General features: G+C 43.0%; 1 protein-coding gene across 1 annotated transcript; it reads left to right on the top strand.

Moving 5' to 3' along the window:
• The first annotated feature begins 524 nt into the window (after positions 1–524).
• FECH (ferrochelatase) lies at positions 525–26,729 on the top strand. The gene is made up of 11 exons (XM_026649031.2): positions 525–729; positions 6,651–6,768; positions 8,538–8,657; positions 9,097–9,245; positions 16,579–16,713; positions 17,601–17,707; positions 19,915–20,013; positions 22,274–22,381; positions 23,517–23,681; positions 24,144–24,203; positions 24,701–26,729. Exons 1-11 carry the CDS (start codon positions 666–668, stop codon positions 24,833–24,835), a joined length of 1,260 nt encoding a protein of 419 aa, XP_026504816.1. The 5' UTR covers positions 525–665; the 3' UTR covers positions 24,836–26,729.

Here is a 26,729-nt window from a genome sequence, read left to right as displayed (position 1 = left end):
GGTAAACACTTATTTATGGACTTCCTCTTAAGTGTTTGCAAGATCGGGGCCTAAATAAGCAGCATGAGGTCCAGAGATGCTGAGCACCCATAACTGAGCGGTCCAGGCTGAGTCCCTCTGAAAGTCAGAAAACCTATTGAGGTGCCTACATATGAATGTAGGTGCTTAACTTTGGACATCCACGATAGAAAATGTTGGCCACACTTTTTAGAATACTTGATATCTCTTTGGTTTAAATTAATTTGGGACTCAAATCCCTCCAAAGAAAAGGAGACCTGTTTACAAAGCAGTCTAACTTTTGCTGTCACTTTAGTGTTGGCTGTTTGCCCCAGCTCTTAAGCCATCTGCAACCAGCAGATCCTTGTCTTTGCTCTCAGATCTGAGTCACACCCACTCTCACTGCGCTGGTTTGCTGGTGGCTGGGAGTTGGATCTTTAACAATCAAAGGAAGGGGGAGGATCTCTAGCGCTGGGACCTGCCTCTCTCCCTGTCCCCACCCCTTCCAGGCAAGGCAAACGCATGTCTTCCTAACGCAAGAAAACGGCGGGCGGGCTGACACAGGAGGAAAGAGGAGGCAGAGAGAGGCGAGCCCACTCCAGCTAGTGCTCAGGCACTTTCAGCAGGGGAAGGGAACCCTTTTCCCCGGGCGTCTGCAGACTAAGGGAATGTATTTAGTTCACACAAACATGGCTGCTGCCTTCAGAGCTGCAAACCGAGTGTTGTGTCCATGTAAGTTTCCAACCGCATTTTAAGGGTGGCCGGGATGCCCTGGGCTGAATGAAGCGTGCTGTGGCAATTGCAGCCTGCGGAAATTGCGGGCCGGGGGCTCGCCTGCCGCTCGCTGCACTTGCTGGCTCCCCGGGAGGGGTCGGACTTGGGAGAGCCGGGATGTTTTCTTGCACGTCCCTGGCCCCCCCAAACCCTCCGTTCCTGGGGGGCGGGGAAGTGACCCCCGCCGCTGCATTGCTAAGGGAGCAGCAATTCCGAGAGGGGTTTGTGCAGCCGGGAGGCAGATTAACGCCTGGCTGCGTTACATAAACAAAGGGCTTTCGCACGGAGCGCGGCCGGGCAGTGCGGAGCATGGGCCCGCTCCCCTGGGTGGGAAACCCCCGGGGGGGGACAGGGATGGAGGAGCATTTCTGAAGCAAACTCTTCCCCCTTTAGCCCCGGGCGGCGGATGGTCTGAGCGCAGAGAGGACAAGAAAGATTTAATTTCTCCCACATGCTGCCCACGTTAGCCCTGTAGCCCGGGCGGTGTTGGCGGTAGCGGCCCCTCTCCAGGGCACTTGGAACACTTTTCCTTGGGCTGAGCGCAAGCAGAGGGCACGAGAAGATCCCCCCGGGGGGAGGGGGCTCTGCAGCCGGGACTGTGTTACGCAACGCGCCCTTTCAATGAAAAGCGTTTGCATAACGTTGCGTGATTAGCAGCAGGAGCCCTGGGGTGACTGGTGCGTCCTGCTGCAGCGAGGTAGTTAGTGGCTGGCAGCGGGAGTCCCTGTAGATGACGCTGGGTGCTGCTGGCAGCTGGAGCCCAGGGTCACTGCGCCCTGGTGGGGCAGGGCCGGTTTCTTTGGAGGCAGCACCAGGGCATTGTGCCCTGGCTCAGCAAGTGCCTCCCACTGAGGGCTTCACGCGTGCAGTATGTGGCCTGGCCAGTGCTGCGGCACCCAGAGCCAGGGCCCCACTTCAGTGCAAAGTTTTCAAGCTTCTGCTCTCCTTTGTGTCTCCCATTTTTCGTGGTGTTTGTCTGTAGATTGTAGGCATCTTCTGTCTCTTTACATCGTGCCAAGCACGTTGTGGGCGCGTACTCCGTTCTGAGCCAGCATGCTGCCCTTGCACCAGAACCTGTCTCTGGTGCCCAGGGTCAGCAGTGCTCTCTACAAGCGGTTGCAGGCGGGTAACCAGGGTCGTGTGCTCTGTCTTGGTGCAGTAAGTGTCTCTGGAAGCCAGGGAGGGAGTCAAATTCTGCCATCAGTTACAACCATCAACCTCAATCAGTGGGCTTGTACCGTTAAGTTGAGTCTGGCCCTACATCTGTACTGACTGTTTGCAGGGAAATCTGAACTTCTGCACGCAGACCCAATTACAGCTTTGTCGACACCAATGTAAAAGCAAACCCACTTCCGGTGACCATAGGAGACTGGGAATCACGTCCATTATAACTGGGCTTTGCAGACACGGGTTATTTATCAGAGAGCACTTAAATGAGTATCTTGCCTTTATGGTGTTGTAGCCATGTTGGGCCCAGGATATCAGAGAAGTAATATCTTTTATTGGACCAACTTCTGTTGGTGACCTGAAGAGCTCTGTGTGGCTTGAAAGCTTGTCTCTCTCACCGGCAGAAGTTGGTTCAATAAAATATATTACTTTACCTACCTTGACTCTCTAATATCTTGTCTTTATTCATTCTGTCACAAAGCAGAGCCCTTTGGAGCACGGACAATCCTTTCTGTTCCTATTGCAAGCCGTGATGGTTGGGAGAGTTTATGTTTAGCTGCCTTAAAACTTGGGTATGGGTGTCTCTGATTTTTGCATCAAAAATAGATTTTTGGTTTTAAAAAGCCAGAAACTCAAACAGTTGAAGAACTACAAAAATTATTTTATAAAATAGATCAGTTCTCAAAGTGCATGGACAGTGTATTATTTTGGAAAGGATACAAAAATTCACATAGACCCAATGTGAATGATGAGCCCTTTCTAACTCCCCCCAAAACAGACCCTCCCCACTTAACTTTCCCAGCCACTCACCATACCCCCAGAAAATTCCTGGGTCAGGAGATTCGCATTGCTGTCCTCTAAAACTATGCAGTATAGTCCTTAATCGGCTGCCTTCAGCGATAGAACCACCAGGATTTGCTGCTATACAATAGCAATTATTATTATTTAGTTAGTTATTTTCACTTATAAAATGTAGCCACTTTGGACATCTACAGAATTTAATTTAAAAGATCATTTGTTATATTTAGTATATTAAAATCAATTTAAAAGGAAACATGCTCCCCCCAACAGACTACAGCCTGTGAAAAGAGAGGAGACTTGTGCCATGCCCTTACGATCAACAAACTTGGCTCTGTCAGGCCAGTGGGGAAGGGATTGCCCTTGAAAACATTCTATTAACAACCACCTGCCATATAAATTTGGGGACGAATGACATTCCCCAGCTTTCCTGGTAGTCTTTGGTTGTGGGAAAGGAAAGAAGTGGTCTCTCGGGTTGTCAGGAAACATGCCATGTAGGCTGAGATATGTGAAAGTCACTTCTATGGAGTTGGTCCCCCAAACATTTTAGAATTTAACTCGTACAAATAAGATGAGAGACAGAATGCAGCAGGTCAGTTGTGGAGATGAATACAAAAGGGTTGAGCTGGGCATGTAAAACTTCATAGATATTAAATCCAGAAGGATCCATTAGATAATTTAGTTGGACCTCCTGTATAATGCAGGCTGTAGACTTTCATCCAGTTACTCCTATAATGAGCCCAATAGCTTGGGTTTGACTAAGTTCAGTTGGGTCATCGCTTTTTAGTATTTAACCCTAAATCTGCCTCTTTTTGTTTGTTTGTTACAAAGCCGGAATTTGAATCCCCTTCCCCCTCTCAGCTTTGATTGAAAAGGGTTTAATATAGAAAATGTTAGTAATTAATGAGCACTAGGCCTGTTGATTGTGAAACAGAACACGTCCCTTACTACACATACTTTGTGTGTATCTTTTTTCCAGTGTCCGTGTAAGTGAATGGAGATTATGGTAGGAAATTGATTCAAGTGGTACTATTAAAGAAAAAAGTTTAAATAAAAATCCCTGAATTAAAGTAACTGAGACATACAACCAAAAAAGCAAGATCGTTCTTTTCTGAGAAAAAAAACTATTGTAAACTCAGCCTGTTTGCTGAACACCACCTCTGGTAACAGTGAGTAACTGATCTAGTGATCCAACTTGCTGCAAATGCCTAGGGCCCTAGGCAAAACATGGGACTGCTGAAATGCCTTTTTCCTCAAGAGTCCTTGGCTTTTGTGGTCTGTCTTTAACCTTAACATGGTTATTTGCATATTGTCAGAAATGTTTTATTAAGATTGTATGGTCTCTGTCTTTTTGCCCCTTATTTATCACCAGGGCTCTGTGAAAAATAGCATACAGAACAGTGACTAACATTTTAAGTAAATGCTAACAATGGTTTAAATATAATTAGCAGAGCACTTTTTATTTTTGTTTTAAAAGTACATCTATAGATTTTTTTTTTCTTAAATGTTACTGAGTCAGTGTAACGATGTATGCTCAGACAGTCTAACAGTTTTTTAAAAGGAAGAATGCAATATAATTGATGAGGAATATGATTTAAGATAACTTGAGCGTGCAGATGTATGGTTTTATTTTATTGGGTGCACATGAATGAGGACGTGGTAGTATGTATATGTAGATCTAAGAGCTACTTAGAATACTGGGAATAAGAAATACAGCAAACAAAATTCTTTAGAGATAAAAATATCTAGCTGGATTATTTGGTCATGTGAGAGGTGATTGACATACACAACTATTGTTGTATTCTGTTCGACTTACAAAGTTTTTATCTAATTGAAGAGGAATGTGAGACCTTAGCATTCATTTTTAACTACAAAAAAGGAATTTGTAGATATCTAACTTGGCATTTCAAAATGTGGGTTTCCCCCCCCCCCCCTGGAACCTGGTTCAATAACCCTGTAATATACTTTTTTTTCTTCTCTTAAAAACATTTTGTTGTAAATTATTACTCATTGAAAAATTAACAAGATTGTGCTTTAGAAAAAAACTTTAGATGCTGAAAAGTTGTGAATAGTTTTTACAGTTCCAAGTCAGTTTTCCAGGTATTTTAATGGTGCTTCTCTGTAAAGCAAACGTACTGTAGACTGTGGCTTAGAAAGTGAAATCTTTTTATATAGTCTTGTAAGTGGGGGACCCTTTTCTAGTCTCCATTGCAGTGTAAGCAATGGTAAACATGGAATGTGTGATACAGTTGTGATAATTTAATATGGCAACATGTTAAGGAGGCATTTCTGCATTTGTGTACGCTGTGAAAGTAATTGTGTGTGCATATTTAAGGGCAGAAGTGGCCTCCTAAAATTTTATTGTGCCCTAGCTCTGAGGGATAAAATGTTTATGGTATTTTGAAAATTAAATAAGAAAACCTGTGTTAACATAACATTAAGCTTGAACGATTTAAATCACAAAAGATATGTGAAATAGAGTTCCAATAGCAGTGTTGCACATCCTGTATATTCTATGGGAAATCCCTTATGAAACAGAGAAATAAATGTAAAAACCACACATTTAACCAGTGAAACAATGAGACATACATATTTACAATGCAGCTGAAAGCTTCACTTTTGCATTGTATAGTATAATGTCGACTGTACTATACAAACTTTATAAATCTAGTAAATTAAGATTTTCAGAGGAGAAAAAACAATCCTTCAGGCACCGAAAGTGCTTAAATCACCTCAGTCCCTTAGATCACAACCTTTTAACCCACTATTAATATTTAGACGTGCCTAAGTGCTTAAACCACTAATAACCCCCATTAACAAGTGTAGTCTTCTTATCCATCTCTGCCTTTGGGCAAAGTCTGGCTGAGGCTAGAGCCATGGAGTGATGGGAAGAATCGAGTGAAAGCAATGAGAGATGGCTGCCTAGAGTGAAGTTAAAGAACCCTGGTTGAACTGGCCCTGAACTGATCCGATGGAATTGCTGGTTCAGTCTACTGGAGCACAGGGTCAAGCTAGGAACAATCCAGGGCTCAAATACATTAAGCTACATTGCAGCAAATGTTTAAAAGCCCTGAAATTCAGGGGCTGATTTTTAAATGTTTTTTAATCCGTATAATGTTTATATATGGATGGGTGTATTTTAATGTTTTGTAAATTTAGTGCTTGTGAAAGATTCTGGCAGCAGCTTGACAGTCTTGGTGACTGAAGGGGGGAGGGATAGCTCAGTGGTTTGAGCATTGGCCTGCTAAACCCAGGGTTGTGAGTTCAATCCTTGAGGGGGCCATTTAGGGATCTGGGGTAAAAATCAGTACTTGGTCCTGCTAGTGAATGCAGGGGGCTGGACTTGATGACCTTTCAAGGTCCCTTCCAGTTCTAGGAGATAGGATATCTCCATTTAAAAAAAAAAAGTCATTTGTCCATAGAATAGTTACAATATTGCAGTTTTCACTGCACAACCATTTCATTGTACCTCCACTCTGAGCTGAAGGTACTTCACTTCCTTTCATGCTGAAGTGGTGTCTCTTACAGCATTGCCAGCCCCAAGTGTTCAAAACTCATGAGTCAGGCCCTAAAAATCATGAGATTGACTTTAAAATGATAAGATGTTTCAAAAAATAAGTGTTGGTTCTTTGCTTTCCTGGTTTTTGAGCCTTTAAGGCACACTCAGGTCATGTTTTCCAGCTTTTCTCTGCAACCACGAGGGCTAGACACTTACCCTTTTAAAAATTGTATGAAAATCCATGATTTTTCCTTAAATTGCTTGGCTCCAGGAGATGGGGCTTGAAAAGAAGTGCCAAATATCAGGAGACCACCAAGCACATTTAAAGAGATATTGGGGGAAGGCAGCATATGTCTCATAAACCGAATCCTCTGCCCAGTAATAAACTAACAATACATTTTAACCTTCTCTCCAGGCACCAAAAGCAGCAGCTGCAGTCAAGTGAGAGTCCAAATACAATGGAGAGGTCAGTCGACAGCAGCAGCCGCCACTCAAACAAAAAGCACAGAGCCTCAAACTCAGCCTGGAAAGAGGTAAGGAGTTATTCACAGGCCTCATCTGTGCTGACGTGAAGTGTGTGTGTGTGTGTGTGTCCTACAGGGAATTGCTCTCTGTCTCTCTCCAAAATGGTATTGCTTTACTTTACAGTGCTCTGGTTTTAAAGCATTACAATCGTCTCACTGTTTCCTTGTGCTTCCCTCATTTATATGTCTGTATCCATCTGTTGTCCATTGTCGGATATTTAGATATTAAGCTCTTTGGGGCTGGGATCATCTTTTTGTTCTGTGTTTTGTACAGCATCTAGCACAAGGGCGTCTTCATGACCAGGGCTTCTAGGCACTATTGGAATATAGATGATAAAAATATTTACCCTTATGCCCTGTTACATCTTGTGCAGTGTTTAGTAGGGTGGAGGGGAGAAAGGAGCAGGGAAATAAACAGCGGTTAAGATTTTTTTGAAGTAGTCTATGGGATTTAGGCCAGTATCTTTCATTTGAAAGTTAGTGTCTAAATCCCTGAGACTGTTTTGAAAATCTTAACAAGCCATCCTGAAGCTTAACTATTTGTATTTTAAGAAGATAATGTATAGTAGAGTGAGATAGCAGCTTAATAATGCAGTTATTGCATAATTTGAGACACCATTTAGTACACTCTTGTTAATAATAATTAGTGCCTTTCATTCAAGGATCTCAAAGGACTTTGCAAACAAATGCACCTGTGAGGTATTTGCAGATATGGAAACGACAGAAGGGGGAAGAGAGGCTTCTCATCTCAGACTGTATAAAAGATCCAAATCCTATGGATCTCAGACCCTGTACAAAGTCCCAATGCTTAGATTTCCCATTCTAAACGTGTTACCATAACAGGCTTGATTCTGTCCTTTGTCTGATGCAGGATCCTTGATGGACCATATTCCAGTGGTAGGTAGGACTAGCAGGGTGAAGCTCTGGCACTCCACTGTTCCAAGTGGGAGGGTAGGGTGCAGCAGAACCAGAGTGTGGAGCCAGAACACTTGCTCCAGCAGGGAGTTTCCCTCTGATAGGGGAATTCTCTGCTGGCCATTTGCTCCCAGTTTTTGGTCTGTCTGTGCCCTCTGAGGTGCACGACAGGGCCAGAGCTGAGTCAAGAACCCAGGATTTTCATAAACAGGGATTAATGCCTTGGTGTGTGGACTGGCTCTTCATTTCAGAAAGTAGTTAAGAGATGGAGAAGACATACAGGGCTAGGACATCTTATCTAGCTCACCCCCTGCTTGGACAGGATTGTTCTCTGTAGTGTAATATGTTTTCTGGTGAACCTAAAATGTGCAGCTGGCATTTAGCTGAGGTATGGAAACCGCTGTATTCATTTACTGGTGGTGTTTATTATTAAAGGATGTATACTGGAAAGTTACTTCAGCTATGGGATGCAAAATACTTGATTTAAAAAGGCCGCATGTAGGTGTGAATTTGCTGGCTCTGATGCTTATTGAGCATAAATAGATTGCACTTGCTGATTCAGCACATAGTATTTTGTCAAGTGTCTCAGGGCCAGATTCTTATAACCTTACTCTTGTTGAGTAGAAACGTATACCTTGAATAGCCCCATTGATCTCACTGGGATGGAGTAAGGGACTGCTAAATGTGAATAAGGATATCAGCATTTACCTCTTGATGATTAGTTTTTTAACATGATCCTCATTTTGCACAATAGAACGAGAGCAGGGGGTCAGGCTGATTAGCCTGCAGTTGTAAAAGGTGGCAGCTGATTACAGGGCGAAATAGAAAAAGATTTCAAACTGTATATTTTTTTCTTTTAATAGGAAAACTAAAACAGGAATCTTGATGTTAAACATGGGTGGCCCAGAAACACTGGGAGATGTCCACGATTTCCTACTTAGGCTTTTCCTAGATAAGGACCTGATGACGCTTCCAGTACAAAAGTAAGAAACACTTGGTTCACGTGGCGTGTTAGCATGTGAGTGTTGTTGTAGGCTATATACTTGGACATCAGAAAGTCCTTCCAGTTGGCTGCAGTGCTTCAGGCCAAGAACTCTGTACTGACTGTCTCATGTGAACTTGGTAATGAGAAATTATATTGCAGTCCTCCAGAAACTGGGGGCTACAGGATGAGACCCTTTAATCGGTGATCACAACTCTTTGTTTACTGCCAACTGGCAAATTTATTCATGTGAATTAGATTAAATGGTATTATAAAACGATACAAAACAAGCCATGCATAGAATGAGACTGAACGTTATTAGCTTGCTGTGTTTTGGAGGCTGGTGGTGGGTTGGATGATTTTTTTTGTTGTTTTTAAGATGCTGGAGGGGAGGTGATGGGGGATATGTTACTAACTCACCCTGCTTTTGAACGTTTCAGTAAGCTGGCACCATTTATTGCCAAACGTCGCACACCGAAAATCCAAGAACAATATAGCAAGATCGGAGGAGGGTCGCCAATTAAAAAGTGGACTGCAACACAGGGAGAAGGCATGGTGAAACTGCTGGATGAAATGTCTCCTCACACTGGTACTTATACCCTTCCGTACAGTTGTTTAGGAGATTGTTCTGTTTGTTGTAGTGGGTGTGTGTGCGGGGAGAAGACTGGGCCATGGGTGGTCATGCCTATTGGGAAGAGTAGGAGTCAGGCTTTGTGGGCGGAGCTAATCCAAGGGTCAGGGCCAGAGGCTGAAACCAGTAGCTACACCAGGAGTCAGAGCTGGAACCAGGAACTAAGCCAAGCCAGGGGTCAGAGCTGGGATCGGGAGCTAGGGTCAGGGTGAGGAAGCTGGAATTAGGAGCTAGGTGAGGTAGCAAGGACTGAGCAGGAACAAGGCAGGGAGACAAGGCAGGAATGGGTTTAGGAGCAGGGCAAGAGCAAAGTGAGGCGTGGCAGACATCAGGAGGGTCACACCTATGGGCATGAATGCATTGAGCAGCCAGAGAGTTGCTGCTGGGTTTAAAAGTCAGTCATTTGCCCTTCCTGACCAATCAGGTAGCCAGCTGCAGGCCTCTTGTGCTTGTTGGGTTGCCAGGAGACAGACTCTGCTGCAGGCCCGGATCCCTGACAGAGTGTGTGTGTGTGTGTGTGTGTGTGTTTGCTCCGTCCTGTTTAATACACAAAGATACGACTCCTGACACAAAACACTTACAAAGTTAGACATATGCAGTGGATGGAGCATTTGGTGTGTGTGTGTGTGTGTGATCATGACTCCATCTAGTGGCTTCTTTGAGTAGCTATAACTTCCTACTACAGTCTCACAGCTATGATTATCTACACTCTGGATCCTTTAAACTGTTCCTGAATCTAATTGTCAGTCGTAGCTAAAAGGCTTAACACAAACTTGGCTTGATCTTATTACAGTCATTAGAGGAAGGGGGTGGCACAGAAAGATGCTGTTTCACAGTTTAATTCTGCAGTACTAAGCAAGATTACTGCTGTCAGCACCACCCCAGGACATGAGGGATCCTCCCTTGAAGCTAGAGCGATAGATAAGGCCTAACGGTTTGGTTTGGACGGCATCCACAAGATACAAAGACTGTATGTTCTCCTTCAGCTAGGGTAATGTTTGAAAATGGGAGAAGATTGTTATTCCATGTAAATGTCTGTCTTCCCCCAAATCCTAGGGCCTCTGTCAGCTTAGCCACTCAGCTTTATCAGGAGAAATCCTTATCAAGGAGGGGTGACTCTTGTTGCGATTAACTCCCACACAAACTAACGTAGGTTTTACCAATAGTGGTTTTTCAACCTGTCCAAACCTTCACTGTTGAGCACTCTTAAATCCTCACTGACTTAAGCTAAATTGATACAAGTCATGTTTAAACCATTTTAAGAGTGTTCATGCAGGAGTCTGCACCAGTGTCCCAGGGTGCTCCACTCACCACTAGTTGGGCTCATCCTCCTGGCTGCTCTGGGGATTGGCTCATGAGATCAACATCCTTACCCGCGGTTGCACGCCATCACTCTGTCTCTCTCTGGTCTGCAGACCCTCTCTCGCTTCTGTAACAGCATCCTCCTCCTCGTGACTTGGCCCTCCAGCTGGGTCACTCTGCGTTTCCCCCCCTTCTGGGAGGTACAGTCTTTCAAACCCTCTGTCACTCCCACAGTGACCCGGGCAGTCTTCCAGTTCACAGCCCCATCAGTGCCTAAACTGTCCCCTCCGCCACAGGCATAACACTGCCCTGCTTGGGCTTCTGGCCTCCCTACCCTGTGGCCTCTCTTCTTGCCCTAGCCTTTCTGGCCCTTGCTCACCTCTTGGAGAATCTTGAGCAAGTAGTACTGTTCTTCAGCTAATTGCCTCATATAGTGCCTCTCACTCTTGCTGCTGGTTCTCTAGAATCTGCCTCATCAGGGCCTGTATCCCCCTTTGTTGCTTGTCAGCCCCCTTCACTGGGAGCAGCAGCTCTGTGGTCCAGCCTGGGAAGGTACACCTGCCTTCTGCAAAGACAGCCTCCATACATGGTGGCTCCATTGTCTCTTTGCCTCAGGTGTCTCTCATCTAGCCTTTCTTGCTCCCCTTGTATCATAGGCAGCTGTCTAAACAGCTTCTCAGTGTCTGCCACTCCCCTTGTATCAGGGGCGACCATCATTGCTCACATTCTCCACCAGTTGAGTCACAGAATCCACTCACTACAAGCGGCACCTCCTGCTGGCTATCTTAGGAATTAGCATGGTCAGTCATGTGCTCTTCCTCCAGTGGTGTCTTGCTCTACTCACTCCTGGATCATCAGCTCTCTCTTCATGCCTTGGCTCTCCAGCCAGGTAACTAAAGTCCTTCTCTTCCAGGTATATCACAGTCTTTCCAGACCTGGTGTCTCGAATGCCTTTTGCCACACCCCAGTGGCTAGTAAGGGAACCCAGGCCCACCCACCACACTGGGTTCCAGCCAGGGGCCCTATAACAAGCAGCCGCAGTCCTTATGCAGTCCTACCTCTTGCTGCTGTTTCTCTGAGCTTCTTCCTACATATCAGGGCCCCCCCCCCCCATTTGCCAACCTCTAACTCCCTCCATGCAGGGAGTGACTGAAGCCTTTCATAGCCTCTGTAGCAAGCCATCTGGCTTTATATAGGCCTTGCCTGTTCCTGCACAGGTGAGTGTGTCCTTAATTAGCCACCTCCAGCTTAAATCTCCCCTGCTTGCAGCCTATTTAGCTGATTGGGCCCAACTGGCATAATTCAGCTCTTGCAGGGCTAGTGTGGGGAGTCTACTCCATCACAACCAGTTTAACTGAATCGGTTTAAAATCGGATTTGAGTTAAACTGGTGCAAGTTTGTGTGTAGATTAAGCCTAGACTTCTACATGTTCATCTCATGCTGGTCACAGTGAGCAGCTGTTGGAAATTTGAAACATTTGTACCTCTCCTGGATTTTTGTGAGGATAATAGAACTATGGCACATACGGTGCTGTAAGCCAAGAATCTTTTCTACCTGAACTTTATGCTATGATTGGAATATGCTTGTCTGGCAGCATGGGGAAACCAGTTTCTCTCTGTGTCCATAGAATAGGTTCAGCAGTGCCAGGCTTTTCCTGTGTCCCTCATCTCTTGAGGGAATGCCCTGAAAAGGCACAGTAGTTCTGCCCCTGTGCCCATTGTCACTGGGGATTAAGTACAGTATGCTTGGCCACAGTTGTCTTCGGATTGGTTCCTTTTTAGTTCCTTGTCATCTCTAGTCATACCCATGTGGTAGTTGCCAAAAAGCAATGATCATCTGATGGCTGCTCTATTTGAAATGAGCCACAGGGCTCACCTTAGTTCTAAGTAAGCCAGTCTCTGCAGCATGTTTTGCTCCCTTTGGACAGTCGGCAGACAGGCTAAAGACTAACTTGGTGGGGAAGAGTGGGGAAGCTTGCTCTGGCTTCCACAGAGTACCTTTGGTGTGGATTAATGCCAGAAGTCCTTTCCCAGTCCTGTTAACCTGATATTACAAAGTTACCGGGAAAACTGCAAAAGTAAGTCTGTGTTTTTGGCCCACGAGGAGAGCTTCTGTTCAGCCCCGTAACTTAACTGTGCTTTGAGTCCACAAACGCTCGTTTTCTCCCCATTTCCTTGGCATTGGAATCAGCTGCTGAATCAGTTGGCATGTCATGGAACCCACATCGATGTCTGGAAAGATTACATATGCTTTTGACTCCAAGTTATTCATAATTCTTTGTATTTTAGGACCCATTTAAAACTTGGGTAGGTGAGGCTTAGATATGAAAGTTGTAAAGAATTTGGAACTGGGAAGCAAAAAGTTGCAATCTTAAAAGGTAATCATGCTGAAGCCAAAATGGTCTTTACTTTGTTACACGCACCCCTGACTCATGAGTTTGTTTTGTGTGGATTGTATTCAACCCTTTCTTTCAGACACTGTAGTGTGACTCCATTGAAACGAAAATCCTTGCAAGTGTAGCCAAAGAATAAACTTCATCCAGAGCTTGGGCTCAGAAATTACACCCTGCTATAGCAGCAAATGCAGTAGTTTATTTTTTGTATAAAAGTAGTTTCTAAATAGGTCAGGTTTGCAATAGATCCTGAAGCTGATGGTTTTAGGGAGTTTTATCTATTCTTCTCAGGGTGTATCACTCCCTCTTACTTTACAATGTGGTCACCAAAAGAAAGCCACCCTGTCTTTATCTGTTTGTGCAGCCTTTACATCTGACTTGGTATCCATTATTTAGAGATGTACTTTACTGCCTAGACAGTAGCTGCAATTTTAGAAGTAGGGCGGGCTAACAATTTGTTGTTAAAGGTGACCTTGGAGGATTTAGTGAGGCCAAATACATCACTGCATTGCCTCAAAATAGCTTGAAAAGCCAAAAGTGCACCTTCAGCAAGAGCTGTAACGTTTCTGGAGTGCTTTTCAGAGTTCTGAAATTTCATTATGTTTGGTCTGCACTTAAAAAGTTTTACTAACATAACTATGTTGCTGAGAGGTGTGATATTTACTGATATAGTTATGCTGGTAAAAGCCCAAGTGTAGATACAGCTATACTAGTATAGTGCACTTTATACTAGTATGTCTTATTTTACGTTGCCAAACAAGGATAAGATATGCCAAAATAAGCACTTTTATACTGGTACAACTGTGTCTCTGCTGGCATGGGGAGGAGGGGTAGGGAGTGATGACACTTTAAATATTCCAGCATAGTTAAAGTGGCAAAATTTTTAAGTGTAGACAAAACTTTACCCTAATCTGAGTCTTCCTGATGATGTGAATGTAAGTTATGGTAAAAGAAAGCAGTTTTTTAAAGCAGTACACATATTTTGGGGTGTTTTAACAACCTAAACTTTCAAATGTAAGTAGCAATTTTGTGTGCCAAAATTGAAACACCTTAAAATCCTTTGGATGCTACCTTACAGGGGCCTGATTTTCAGAGGTTGGATGCTCTGCCCTTTTAAGGCATTTCAGGTTTGGGACACAGAAAAATCAGGGCAACCCCAAACCACCAGACACTTGGAAAATTTAGGGCTTTACCATTCTGGATGCCTGTTGCTTCCTTAACACGTGACCATCAAACACATAAGCACAGGAGTAATTTTACATATACAGGTAATCCCTGTGAATATAATGAGACGACTAATGTGTGTAAAGATACTTATACACATGTTTGCAAGACCAGGACCTTGTTTGGTCAGAATAATGCTGGCTTTCTTATCAGAGCTGAAATATCTTTGTTTAACATATATGAATTGTTAGTACAGACGATTACTGGTCTGTATATCTAATAAGAAATTTATATTCCTTTATCTCCTGTTTGTCTGTGCTGTTTTTCCCAGTTCAGCAATAATTTTTCCCAAATCTTTTTGTTTCTGTTCCATTAAAACTTTTTCTGTTTGAAGGCATAGCTAAGTCTGTCTTAACAGAGGTTGTTTGAGTCCTTCCCTTAGGGTACGTCTACACTTACCGGAGGGTCCGGCGGCAGGCAATCGATGTTCTGGGATTGATTTATCGCGTCTGGTTTAGACGCGATAAATCGATCCCGGATTGATCCCGGAAGTGCTCGCCGTCGAGAGGAGTATGCGGCATCGACGGGGGAGCCTTCCTGCCGCGTCTGGACCCGCGGTAAGTTCGGACTAAGGTACTTCGAATTCAGATACGTTATTAACGTAGCTGAATTTGCGTACCTTAGTCCGAAGTGGGGGGGTAGTGTGGACCAGGCCTTAGAGGTGGGTTTGGCAGCATCCTTTGCATCGTTATTTTGAGTACAGTCCTTTTGGGTTTGATTTCCAGACGGGTAGCACAGAGTTATGATCTGATAGTTCAAAGGACAACATTTTGCATTTTTCTATTCTCCAGCTTTCATCTTTAAGGTATCAGCATATAGTCTGTTCTAGGAGGAGAAATGTGGATTATAGAAAAGCACATGTAGTGTCTGCCTTAGGGGTTCTGGGTCACCAGCGATCTAGTTCTGAAGTTATAATTAATAGTTTTTTGGAGGAAGCAGCTGTATTGGGATAGATCCCTGGTCTTAAAATTTATCCAGATTTTGATGAGCAGCCTTGGTTGACCCCAGTGCTCCTCAGATCTCAGCTAGGAGCAGCAGTAGCAGACCTCACTAACTCTCTTTAAATGCATAAAGCAAGGACTTGACTAACCATGGGGAAGACAGTATTGCTTTAACGGAGGGAAAAGCACAGTGGGATCATGGGAACTGCTTATATTATTTTGACTGTACTATGTTTTATCTTTTGATCGTAGGCAGTGGGGGAGAGGATGTGCACATGTGTGTGTATATTCTTATTTACAATTTGTATTGTGGTAGCCCCTAGGAGTCTCAGGATCCTAGTGTGGTAGGCACTGTACATACACAGACTAAAAGGATGGTCCCAGCCCCAAAGAGTTTTCAATCTAAGTAAATAACACATGCCCTGATCCTTTAAGCTTTTTGTTCTTCCCACAGCAAGCAGGGAACCTTAAGAAAATCACAACTTGTAAGACATGTAAAGAATTGCCAGCTTTTTTATTTTTAATTAGAAATGTGCATTTTTACAATATACTTCAATACCAGGAGGTCTGTTAATAGTGAATCCTACACCAGAGCACTGGAAATGATTGCCAGAAGCTGGACTGGATGACTGGGGATGGATCACTTGATAAATTGCCCTGTTCTGTTCATTCCCTCTGAAGTACCTGGCACTGGCCACTGCTGGAAGACAGGATACTGGACTAGATGGACCATTGGTCTGACCCAATATCCCGTTCTTATGAAACTGATTCCTCTGCTGATGTGCTTGTGTGATCTGCATTTAGCTGTTTAGTATGTTTAGCCAGACATGCTCACATTCCTTAACCCAATCATTTGGAATACAAGAATTCTATTCCCACTGAGCTAACTGCTCTTAGGAAGTGAGCTGTGTTACGATTCTTGTATTTTAAAGTGACATGGTTCCCATCTGGCATGAGCCAGGTTGATCATTTCCTTTTAACTTAGTTGAACATGCCTTCTTGATACTGCACTATTGTCAAAAATGTAACATGCCATTGTACTCTGTCTCGTGCTGGCCTGTAGAATACATCTAAATGATCTCCATGTTTGGAGGGGAGGGAGAATTTTACAGATTAATGCTGCTACTGTCAGTGCTAGGATCTTCAGCAACTAAAATATATACATTTCCAAAAATCTGATTCACAACTCATGGTAAGCCTCTAGCATATAAAGTATACAATTATTATTTCTCCACAGCCTAACTTATCACAAACTGGGAAGAGATTTTCAGCATCTTGTAAACATCATGATTGTCATTTTGGCTGTTGTTAAGTCAGGGAGAGTGTATTCCTGAGGAGGCTGGGCTGCAGCTGGTCAGAAGGAGATTTTAAAATCCAAGCGTTTGCAGATAAAGTGATCAGCTGCTATTTCTTTTTCTCTTTCTGCTGGCAGCGCCTCACAAATACTATATTGGATTTCGGTATGTCCATCCTTTGACAGAAGAAGCAATTGAAGAGATGGAGAAAGATGGCGTTGAAAGGGCTATTGCATTCACACAGTATCCGCAGTACAGCTGTTCTACCACGGGTGAGTGTGTCTGTGAAAGTGCAGTAAAAGGGGAAGATAAACCGCATATAGACAAATGTATCCGAACAGCTGAGAGTCCAAGCACAAGAGGCTTATGAAAGCATGAGGGAACTTTTGGGATGTGAATGAAAACCCAGCCTGCCTTCCTCGAAACCAGCTTCCTGGTTGGCCTGCTTTAAGTTTCCCGATTATAAGTAGAAGCCTGTTCTCTAACAATAAGGAATTTTAAATTTATAGGCCTTGTTAGACCTCCATGCCTCACAACATCCCTATGAGGGGGTTATACCAATTTTACAGATAAGTAAACTGAAGCACAGCTCCATAAAAGGGCACTTTCCTGAAGTTACATAAGTGAGTTGCATAGCCAGAATTGGAACCCAGGAGTCCTGACTTAGTCACCTGCTCTAACCATTAGAGCCACTATCAGTGCCAACAAAATCAGAAACCTACATAACCGGAGTACGTGCATGTTCTAGAGGTATATATTTCCACCCCCTCCCCTAGCCCTAGGACAGGTGATAATGCTTAGTGTACATTTCAGTTTAAAGCAGGGACCCATACAATATAACATGCTTTTGGGTTTTCTGTAGCACACGGTGATGCTTAGTATAATGCTCCCTTAATAGCTCCTGAAAATAACTTTGCTTTAGTTGAGGATTTAGTTGGCAGGTAGAAAAGATCTATTAGTTATATAGACTTCATGAGGTAAATATTTTTTTCTACTTTTATGCTCTCAGTTCTGATTTGCAGTGTAATGTATTTGATACCTAGTCCTTAAAATATTGAAATGGCTGGTTGTAAAACTCTCTTTTTGTCTGGCAGCATCCATACTTCTGATGAACGTATAGCTAAAGCTCCTGCTAATCTCCTAATTTTGTGCATTTCAGGAAGCAGCCTAAATGCCGTTTATCGCTACTATAATAAAAAGGGGGAGAAGCCAAAGATGAAATGGAGCATTATTGACAGGTGGCCCACACATCCCCTTCTCATTCAGGTATGGAGTTTGTATGCAAACCATTGTGGCAGTCAGGAAAACTCTTTTTGCTTGTCAATTGAGCAGATTCGACATGGAGTTATTGAGGGTACGTCTCCACAGCAAGAGAAGACCCACAGCAGTAAGTCTCAGAGACCAGGTCAGCTGACTTGAGCTCCTGCAGCAGGGCTGAAAATAGCTGTGGAGACATTCAGGCTGGGGCTGGAGCCCAGGCTCTGAAACCTGGCAAGGTAGTCTCAGAGGCCGGGCTCCAGCCCAAGCCTGAACATCTACACTGCTATTTTTAGCTTTGCAGCACAAGCCCCGGGAGCCCAAGTTAGCTGACCCAGGCTCTGAGACTCGCTGCCATGGGGTTATTTTTTTTTTTGCTATGTGGACGTACCCCATGAGACTACTTGTCTTAAAGGGACACAAACTTGTTCCCTGATTTAGATTGTTTCAAAATTTTAAAAACCTCAGAACAAAAGGAATATTTCAATGTTATGTTGTATTTCATAATATAAAATATATATCCTATGTGCTAGGTCTGAAATTACTGGGGGCAGTGTTAGTTCGGGATTAATGTGTGGAAGCTTGCATTGCTTCCATAGACCTCCATGTAATCAGTGCTAGTAATGTCACCCTGAGATCCACAGCCTAAGGGGCTCGATTATCCTCCCATTGACGTTCACGGTAGACTTCTCATTGACTTCAGTGGGAACAGAATTAGGACTCCCTTCGAAAAGAAGTGAGGAGTGGGGGGGCGGTAATGTGCTTGACTGAGGGAGGAGCCTTTTTTTTTTCCTTTAAAGAGGTGGAGTGCATTTGCTGGGCTTTTAATATTAGCACTAATGTGGTTTTGTATTATTCTAAAGCCCTTGTCTGGCATCAGAGAGGTGGGTAATGCTGGCCACAGCAGTAGCTGCAGCAGAAACACTTAACAGCAGCCACATTCTGCTCCTTCCTTTCCAGGGAAGATGTTAGTGGCTGCTTTTGCTGTGGAGAGAGAGAGAGAGATGCCAGGGGAGCGTGAAAAGCAGAGTTGGGAGCTTTTCTTCTTCTTCTGCCTTTGACTTTTGCATTTTCACGCTGGTCTCTGACTGACTAGAGTGCAAGTGACTGAGGGGAGACCAAGAGAGAACAGTAGTTCTTGGCACTTGCGCATGCCGTTCACTTCTTTCACTGAGATGTCTCAGCAGAGTTCAGGAATCTGCTGCATGATCAAATAATCTACCAAATGCTGCTCTCCATTAGATGGATTGCACACAAATACAGCTGCGTTTTGTAAGCTAATCAACATGCATTTCTCCATGCCCAAGGGAGCCTGTAAGTGAAGGGCTGGCTCAGCCTCTGATTGTATCATTGCAACAGAAATTAAAGTTTAATTTTTTGTAATGTTTTTGTCCTATCTGTGGTGGTGGTGTTGCAATGTGTCTGGTAGGGAGCTGCAGACAGTCACCGCAAACTTTTTTTTTCCCTTCTGGCAGCACCGTGTGCAAGTTGTTAAGTCAGCTTCTTTTCCTTTCTGTATGTTTCCTTGCCACCTGGACATGTATATCTTGGGCTAGGTTCTGATCTCAGTCACTGCTGTGACTCTAAGGTCAGAATCATTCCCTAGTCTTCCATGTGGGGAAACAAGGCTTTGGTTTTCAGGTCTTGGTTAACTGAAACCATCTGTCTCCCCATGTTCTGTCCTATCAGTTGACCTCAGATAAGGAACTCATTCTATCAGCCCACAGATTTAAATGTTGGGTTGGGGGCAGAGCATTCTGAAAGAGGGAACCTGCTCTCCCTGTAGGTCCATCAAAGCCCAAGTTTGTTATCCTTTAGGGTATGCATTTTACACAGCGGGCTTCTGTCAGTGAGAGCAGCTTGACTGAGGGTGTGCGGACAGACATTGATTCAATTTGCTGTAATATCTTAACTTGTGTCCTGTACCTGAAGTCCAAGTAGCTGATCCAAAGCTCATTGGGAGCCTATCAATGGACTTCAACGGGTTTTGATTTAGGCACTGTAATTCATTATTTACTGAACATTTTATTGTACACACTATTGATCAAACTCCCACTGGCATGCTACTAAAAAAAGACCCTTTGCTGTCTCGTCAGAAGTTCTTATGGTGAGCTAACACAACGCAGAGCAGTGCCCAGCCAATTTGTGCACATTATTTTGAGCAGATGGGTGCATCTCCTGTTACCGATCTTTACTCTTTTGCCTCTCTCTTACAGTGCTTTGCAGACCACATACAAAAAGAACTGGATCTGTTTCCACCTGAGAAAAGGAAAGATGTTGTCATTCTTTTCTCGGCTCACTCGCTCCCAATGTCTGTAAGTAACATGAAGTCACCTCTGAAGTGGTTAAAACTCCGTCGCATGGGAGAGTCACGTTATTGGTCTGATGGGTTGCATCTCAGGCAAAGCAAAGTTTTGAGTAGCCTGCAGCTTGTAGGCCATCAGGATTAGACCAGACAAGGAACAAAACCTACTTCTTGCCCATCGCTTCCACATGAGGATAATGGGGGGGGAGAACTAATTGTTTTCTCACCTTTCAAAAAGAAATTACTCTCCCTGAAGCAATGAGAGTAGAATCTTTGCACGTTTAGAATAGACCATCTAGAGTGGGAGATTTTAACACAGTGGGCTGGCACTAAGTAACAACTTCAATACAGTGGCTTCTAATCATTTTGGAAAAAAAAAAAAACAGTGGCATTGTACCACATAAGTTGAGGCTGCAGAATCTGTCTTCATTTGTGTGAAGAGGAACAATCAGGTGATGAGGCAAAGGACAATTTCATAATGAATTCTTCTGTAAAGCTGTCTTGTTCCATAAACACACATTTAAAATGTTTTCAATACTAATGGTTCAGAGTGTCCCAGTTCAGTCAAATTGTGTGTGTCATGGTTCACCTTCTAATAATGTCCACTGGGGTCTTTTTATTATTTTTACAAGTAAAAAACTCGTGGAATATGTCACAGTCAACTGGCGTAATTCAAAACGGTGTTCTCTGTTCTGGAAGTCATTCCAGTGCCAGTCAAGGCTGAGATGCAGGGTACTGCTGTTTCAGAAGTACTGTATTAAAAGTAATCTTTGGTCCTTTCCTTTTGCTATTGCCTAGCCCTGGGAGACTCATATTCTTGGAATATGCTGCCATCTACTGGTTAATGGCAGAGGGAACAGTGGACATCAGCAGTATTATTTATTTATTTGTACGAAGGTAGTACTTAGAGCCCCCAGCAGAGATCTGGGCCCCGTTGTGCCAAGCATTGTACAAGCACATGGTGAGGGACAGTTCCTCCTCTGAAGAGCTGAGAGTCTAAATAGATAAGACAGACAAAAGGTGGGAAGGGAAAGAGAGCCATGGAGAAGTTGAGTTATCTACCCAAGGCCACACATCAGGTGAGCAGCTGAACCAGGGGCAGAACTATGACTCTTGACTTCCACATTTTAACGTGCATTTTTCTTGCTTTTGTTTTTCCCTTATGGGTCTGCAGAGTTCCTACTGGCTCTTTTCAGAGCTGTAAGGACACACATCTTGTTTTCTGCTTTAGTTGCTCCCCTTTTCCTGCATTGACTTCCCGGTTACCCATCCTTTGTTTTACGGTTTCACTTGAATGCCCATCAGCACTGCTTCTTGAATCAGCCAACAGGAGTCATGTTGAATGGCATGGAACATTCCTCTTCTTCCCCTGTCCCATTCCCCAATGTGTTGCTGCCTCCACTGCTGTCCCAGACTTTGCTGGCAAGGGGAGAAATTGACACTGAATGCACTGTGAGTGGCCTGTCCTGTAGTGCAGAGTAATACCGCTAGGGCACTGGGCACAATGAGGAGCTTTTCCCCAACATGTTTGTACTACTGTTTCACTTGAATTGAAGAGAATATAAATAGTAAACATGAGCTTTCTCCAGTCTGAGGCCAGGGATAGGACTCGGTACTCCTCGGCTTTATTTCTAGTTCTGCTACTGGCTCACTCTGTGACTTGGCCAAGTCACTTATGCTCTCTGTGCCTCAGTTTTCTCATCCATAAAATATTAAAGTATCTGTAAATTATCAAACCCACAGAGGTATTATGAGGATTAAATATTTTTAAAATGCTTTGAGATCCTCTGTTGGAAGGCAATTACATGCATGCAATAAAGGAAGCCTGTAAAATGTCAGTTTGATGCTAAAGTAATTGAAAAGAAACCATTTGTGACTCCAGCTAGTGACTGAAAACACACACATGAAATCTGTCGGGCAGGAGCAAATATTCTTTGCAATGGCTAAGATAGGCCTGTTACACGTCAGACTGAGAGTTTATAACTCTTAAATTCTGAATTACCAGTAAAATAATAGTAGTTACGTTCATTGTGGTATATGTAACGGTTAACGATTTCTGTTGCCTGCACAAACATCTGCCATTGTGCGAGGCACAGCTGCTGCAGCCTGTTGCAGGGGATACATGCACTGTGCTCATGCATGGAGACTTTGTTTGCTTGCTTCCCTTCATTTAAAATGAGTGAGTGAGACCGAACGTTTTTAGATGTTCTTTGCACATGAGAAAACATAACATTCATGAAGAATGAAAGGCCAGTGTTTCTGTGTTGCAGGTAGTGAACCGTGGCGATCCATACCCTCAAGAGGTGGGAGCTACTGTCCAAAGAGTCATGGAGAAGCTCAACTTTTCCCACCCCTATAGGCTCGTGTGGCAGTCCAAGGTATGTGGTCAGAAGGAAGTTGTTAAAAGCCACCTGCAGCCCCTTAGTCATCAAAGTTTAGGATGATCTCTTCTCTCTTCCTCTCTCTCCTACTTTCTGGAAGTATCTGAGTTCCAATGGAATGGTGCTCTTTGTGCCTGGGTGTTATCTTCTATATATATTTAACAGCCACTTTAAGTTTTTGCCACTTTACAAGAGTTCTTGATGCATCATTCCCAAGTAAACTTCTGATAGCCCAGAGATTCTCCAGTACTCCTCATATGCTCTCCCAATGGTGGGGATTTTTCTCTGACTAGCAGCTGGAAATGGGAAGCAAATGAACTATGATAAAGTCTGCTGAAATATTGCTTAGAGACCTTCCAAAAGATCGCTTATATGATTACGTCCATTGTTAAGGACATGAGCCCAATCCAAATAGACTTCATTTTTTTTAAAGCAGGTAACGCAGAATGGGTTGATTTATATCTCTCTTTGCACGTGACGTTTGTAAACTCCAACTGAAATGAAGGAACTTTAAGAAATGTTAGCCTCATCAGAATTGCATGTCAGTAATTTACATTTCTCAAATGTGTTACAGTTACGGGGGCAGAGTTGTTTTGTTCTAAAGCTAAGAAGCAGCAAGTAAAGTATCGTGTTAGCTCTGCATCTGTACTTTTTGGATGTTAAAGAACACCATCGGCTTATTTAGTCTTAAAAATGGAAAAATTCTTTAAAGGCAGGTAAATCCTGCTCAATAGCCGTGGCGGGGGAGGGTTGGAATGAAAAACAAAGGACGCTTATTTTATTTGTAGTAATTTTTTTAAGTGCCCCTCTAAAAGCCAATCATCCACTCAAAATATGTGTTGTTTAATATAAGTAAATTCAGTCTCCTAGGATTCTGCTTGTTGTCAGGATGGATTGTCTGGGGGTCTAAACAGAGAGGCAGTGTCTCTTCATCAAAAAGTAATAGATGGAGAGGTGGACAAAGATACTGCTAAACATAATAAGATAAACACAAATTTGATTCTTCATTGAATAAATAAGTATGTGTAGGTTAATTAAATGACGACAGAATATAATTCTTGTAGAATTAATTTATCAAAGCTTGAAGAAAGATTTTTTTTTTTTTTTTTTCCCCCCTCCCACTTTCTCCTAGGTTGGCCCAATGCCGTGGCTGGGTCCTCAGACAGATGAAACTATTGAAGGACTCTGTAAAAGGGGAAAGAAGAACATTTTGTTGGTTCCAATAGCATTTACCAGTGACCACATTGAAACTCTCTATGAGCTGGATATTGAATATGCACAAGTTTTAGCAAATGAGGTAAACATCACTTCAGGTCTCATAATTGCTTGGGCAATTCTGCTCCCAAATTTCTTTCCCCCCGTTTTTAGCGCCGATCTTATGGTTAAATGTTGGTATGGGATTTGGGTCACCTTCTGCTGTTACACTGGTGTAAATCTGGAGTTAATCTGAATTGGCTTCAGAGATGTTACTTTGAATTTTTATCAGTGTAGCTGAGAGCTGATTTTGACCCATTTTATTTTAACTAAGATAAATGGTTTGTATGATCAATAAATAAGGGGTTTGGGGAACCTGGTATCAAAGTAAAATTTTGTCTGCTCATCATTTTAGCCGTGCTGAAAAAATATTATTACAGTTAATTCAGTCATTTTAGGGCAACCTCTAAATGATATAGAAAATGTTCTTCAAAAAAGCTACTGGGGTATTGTTTTTTTCCATAACAGCTCTTTATTTTTCTCTCCTCTCTTGTTTTTGATTCAGTGTGGAGTTGAAAACATCAGAAGAGCAGAGTCTCTTAATGGAAATCCATTGTTCTCCAAGGTATCCATATTGTTACCATAGCTTTAGTAGAAAATACAGCTTAGCAGTCCTCTGGAAAGCTCTAGCAGATTGTTGGTTTCCTCTCATATTATTAAAACATTCTGAGTTTGACTATTAAAATAGAATTCCCCAGACTTTGTAGTTCATAGACCACAAGCTATTTTCCTTTGTCACTGTGTTATTTTTTAATTGATACTTATTTTGAATGTTGTTTTGACAATGAAAAGCAATTTTTCTCTCATCATTTTCAGTCACCTATTTATTGAGATTGCCAGAAAAGCAGAAATGTTCCTTTTTAGGGTCAATATTATGCCAATGAATTTTTAAAATCAAGGTCCCCATTGAAATCAAGGGGAAGTTTATATTAAAAAATTGGTGTCACAACACATCCCTTGGTCTGACCGATTGTTGGTCTGGCTAACTCGTTAGTTTGGTAATGTGCATGGTTTTTTGCAAGTGGTTCACTCACTTCTGCTTTTTAATACTCTGTCTTTCAGGCACTGGCAGACTTGGTCTATTCACATATCCAGTCGAATGAAATCTGCTCCAAGCAGTTAACCCTCCGCTGTCCGCTTTGTGTAAATCCTGTCTGCAGGGAGGCAAAATCCTTCTTCACTAATCAACAGCTGTGATGTGCAGCGTAGAAGAACACACTTGATTTGTGCAGGGAAATCACTTAATGGTGCAACAATGCAGACATCAGAAATTGCACACAGATAGCCAAACTCTAGCATTCTGGTACACTCTTCTAACCCCAGTGGCTTCTGTGGGGTTGCAGTTTTGTAACAGAGACGTGAATTTGAAGTTTTTCTTTTTTTATTGGAGAGATGTGGGTAGAAGGGAAGGAAGGAAGGGCTTGATGCAGTGAGGTGCTGAGAGGTCTCAATTCCCCTGGGTCTAATGAGCACTTCATAGCATCAGGCCCAAAAGTAAGCACTGAAAAAACTTTGATACAAACTGGCATCTAAAGCTCTTTGCAGGGAGTTCTTTATATGCACTAATGTCATGAATATATTCATTTCAGCCTTCCAGGTAGAGTGTACTATTATTATTATTTTTTGCTACTGGTGCAGTATTGCTAACACAGTTACCAGTCATCTTCTCTTACAGATATATTTTCAGATGTGTTTTGAATTCTGATTTTTTAAAAAAATAATATGTATATTTTTTAAAACATAGAAGTTTATTTTGGTTTTCCTGGGAGAAAAGAGATTCTGCAAAAGCCCAGACAAGCTTTGCCCCATTGGAACAGTGGCATTGTAGGAGATTTGTTTACATTTTCTTGAAACTTTCTCATTGTCTGAAGGAAAATCTCTGTCTGTGGAGAGCATGAAGTGAAAGAAATGACCCAGGACTGAGTTATATTTTTGGAGCACACTCCACTTAAATGGAGTTCTAGCTATATTTCAAACCTCGTTACTGTCAACAGCAAACACTGTAGCTGGTTGTAAGGGGGGGTTGGCTTATCCTTCAACCCAATGCTTTTCTCTTCTCCAAAGGGCTTTCTCTGTTTGATTAAGCAAATTCAGAAAGTTGAACTGGCTCTTCTGAGGATTTATAGATCTGCTCTGTGCTTTCCACTGCGTCAGGACATTGTGGTTTTTGTGGGATATCTATGGAGCTACATGGGCACAATCGATCCAGTTTAATTCATGTTGTCAATTAAAACCCCAGTGATATATTAGGAGTAATTTACATTGTGGTGGGTGTGCCAGATGAGGGGTGCAGGATGCCTCTTATCCTAACAGCTGCGGTGGGTATAAATTCCCTAACCCAGAAACCGAGTTCTGCCCTATTACATTCCCTGGGCTATTTTTCGTGCCTGATCCTGACCCATCTAAATCTCCACTGATTTCAGTGGGGCATTTGGATACACCAGGAATGCAGTCTAGTCCTAACTATTTACATTATGGAGGTTTTATAAAATAAAGCAGTGGGCATTCAGCACAGTCCCAGCTGCTGGCCCCACTACCCAGCATTGCTCGGTTTTGGCTTGAAATACATTCAGAATGGAATTATCATAGAGTCTGGATTAGCAGCCCCTTCATATAGGGGACATTCCCTCGAGGGCTAGAAGAATCCATTAAAAGTATTCTGTGGGAGAGCTCATTTATAGGCACTGGTCTAGCTGTCAGCTTCATGAATACAAATGTTTATCCTATATAATTAGCACCGAATACTGGAGGCTGTTTGCAAGTCGTTCTAACACGCAGATATTGCTTAAATTGATGAATCAACTAATCATAAGATGTGGAAGTGCAGGGGCTGTGATTATTAGACAATTTTACTTGCTCAGGTAATTGTGAGATGCACATAGTTTGTGCTCCTGATCCTCCAGGGATAGGGTTGTTTAAGGATAACATAGGCCCCTGTTGCCATAAAACTTGTTTTGCTCCATTTTATGTTGAAAGAGTTGACGTTTAGGATGCTGGAGACATAAATTAACATAATTGTTTATCAGCCAGTGGGCTAGATACACTGGTATGGGGAGATGGAAATTACACTTCCTGCCTCAGCCAGACACAC

The sequence above is a fragment of the Terrapene carolina genome, unplaced genomic scaffold (genome assembly GCF_002925995.2).
Source record: "Terrapene carolina triunguis isolate 2854851 unplaced genomic scaffold, T_m_triunguis-2.0 Scaffold69, whole genome shotgun sequence".
NCBI lineage: Eukaryota > Metazoa > Chordata > Testudines > Emydidae > Terrapene > Terrapene triunguis.
Note: the sequence above shows the minus strand (reverse complement) of the source record. Positions and strands in the feature narration are given on the sequence as shown.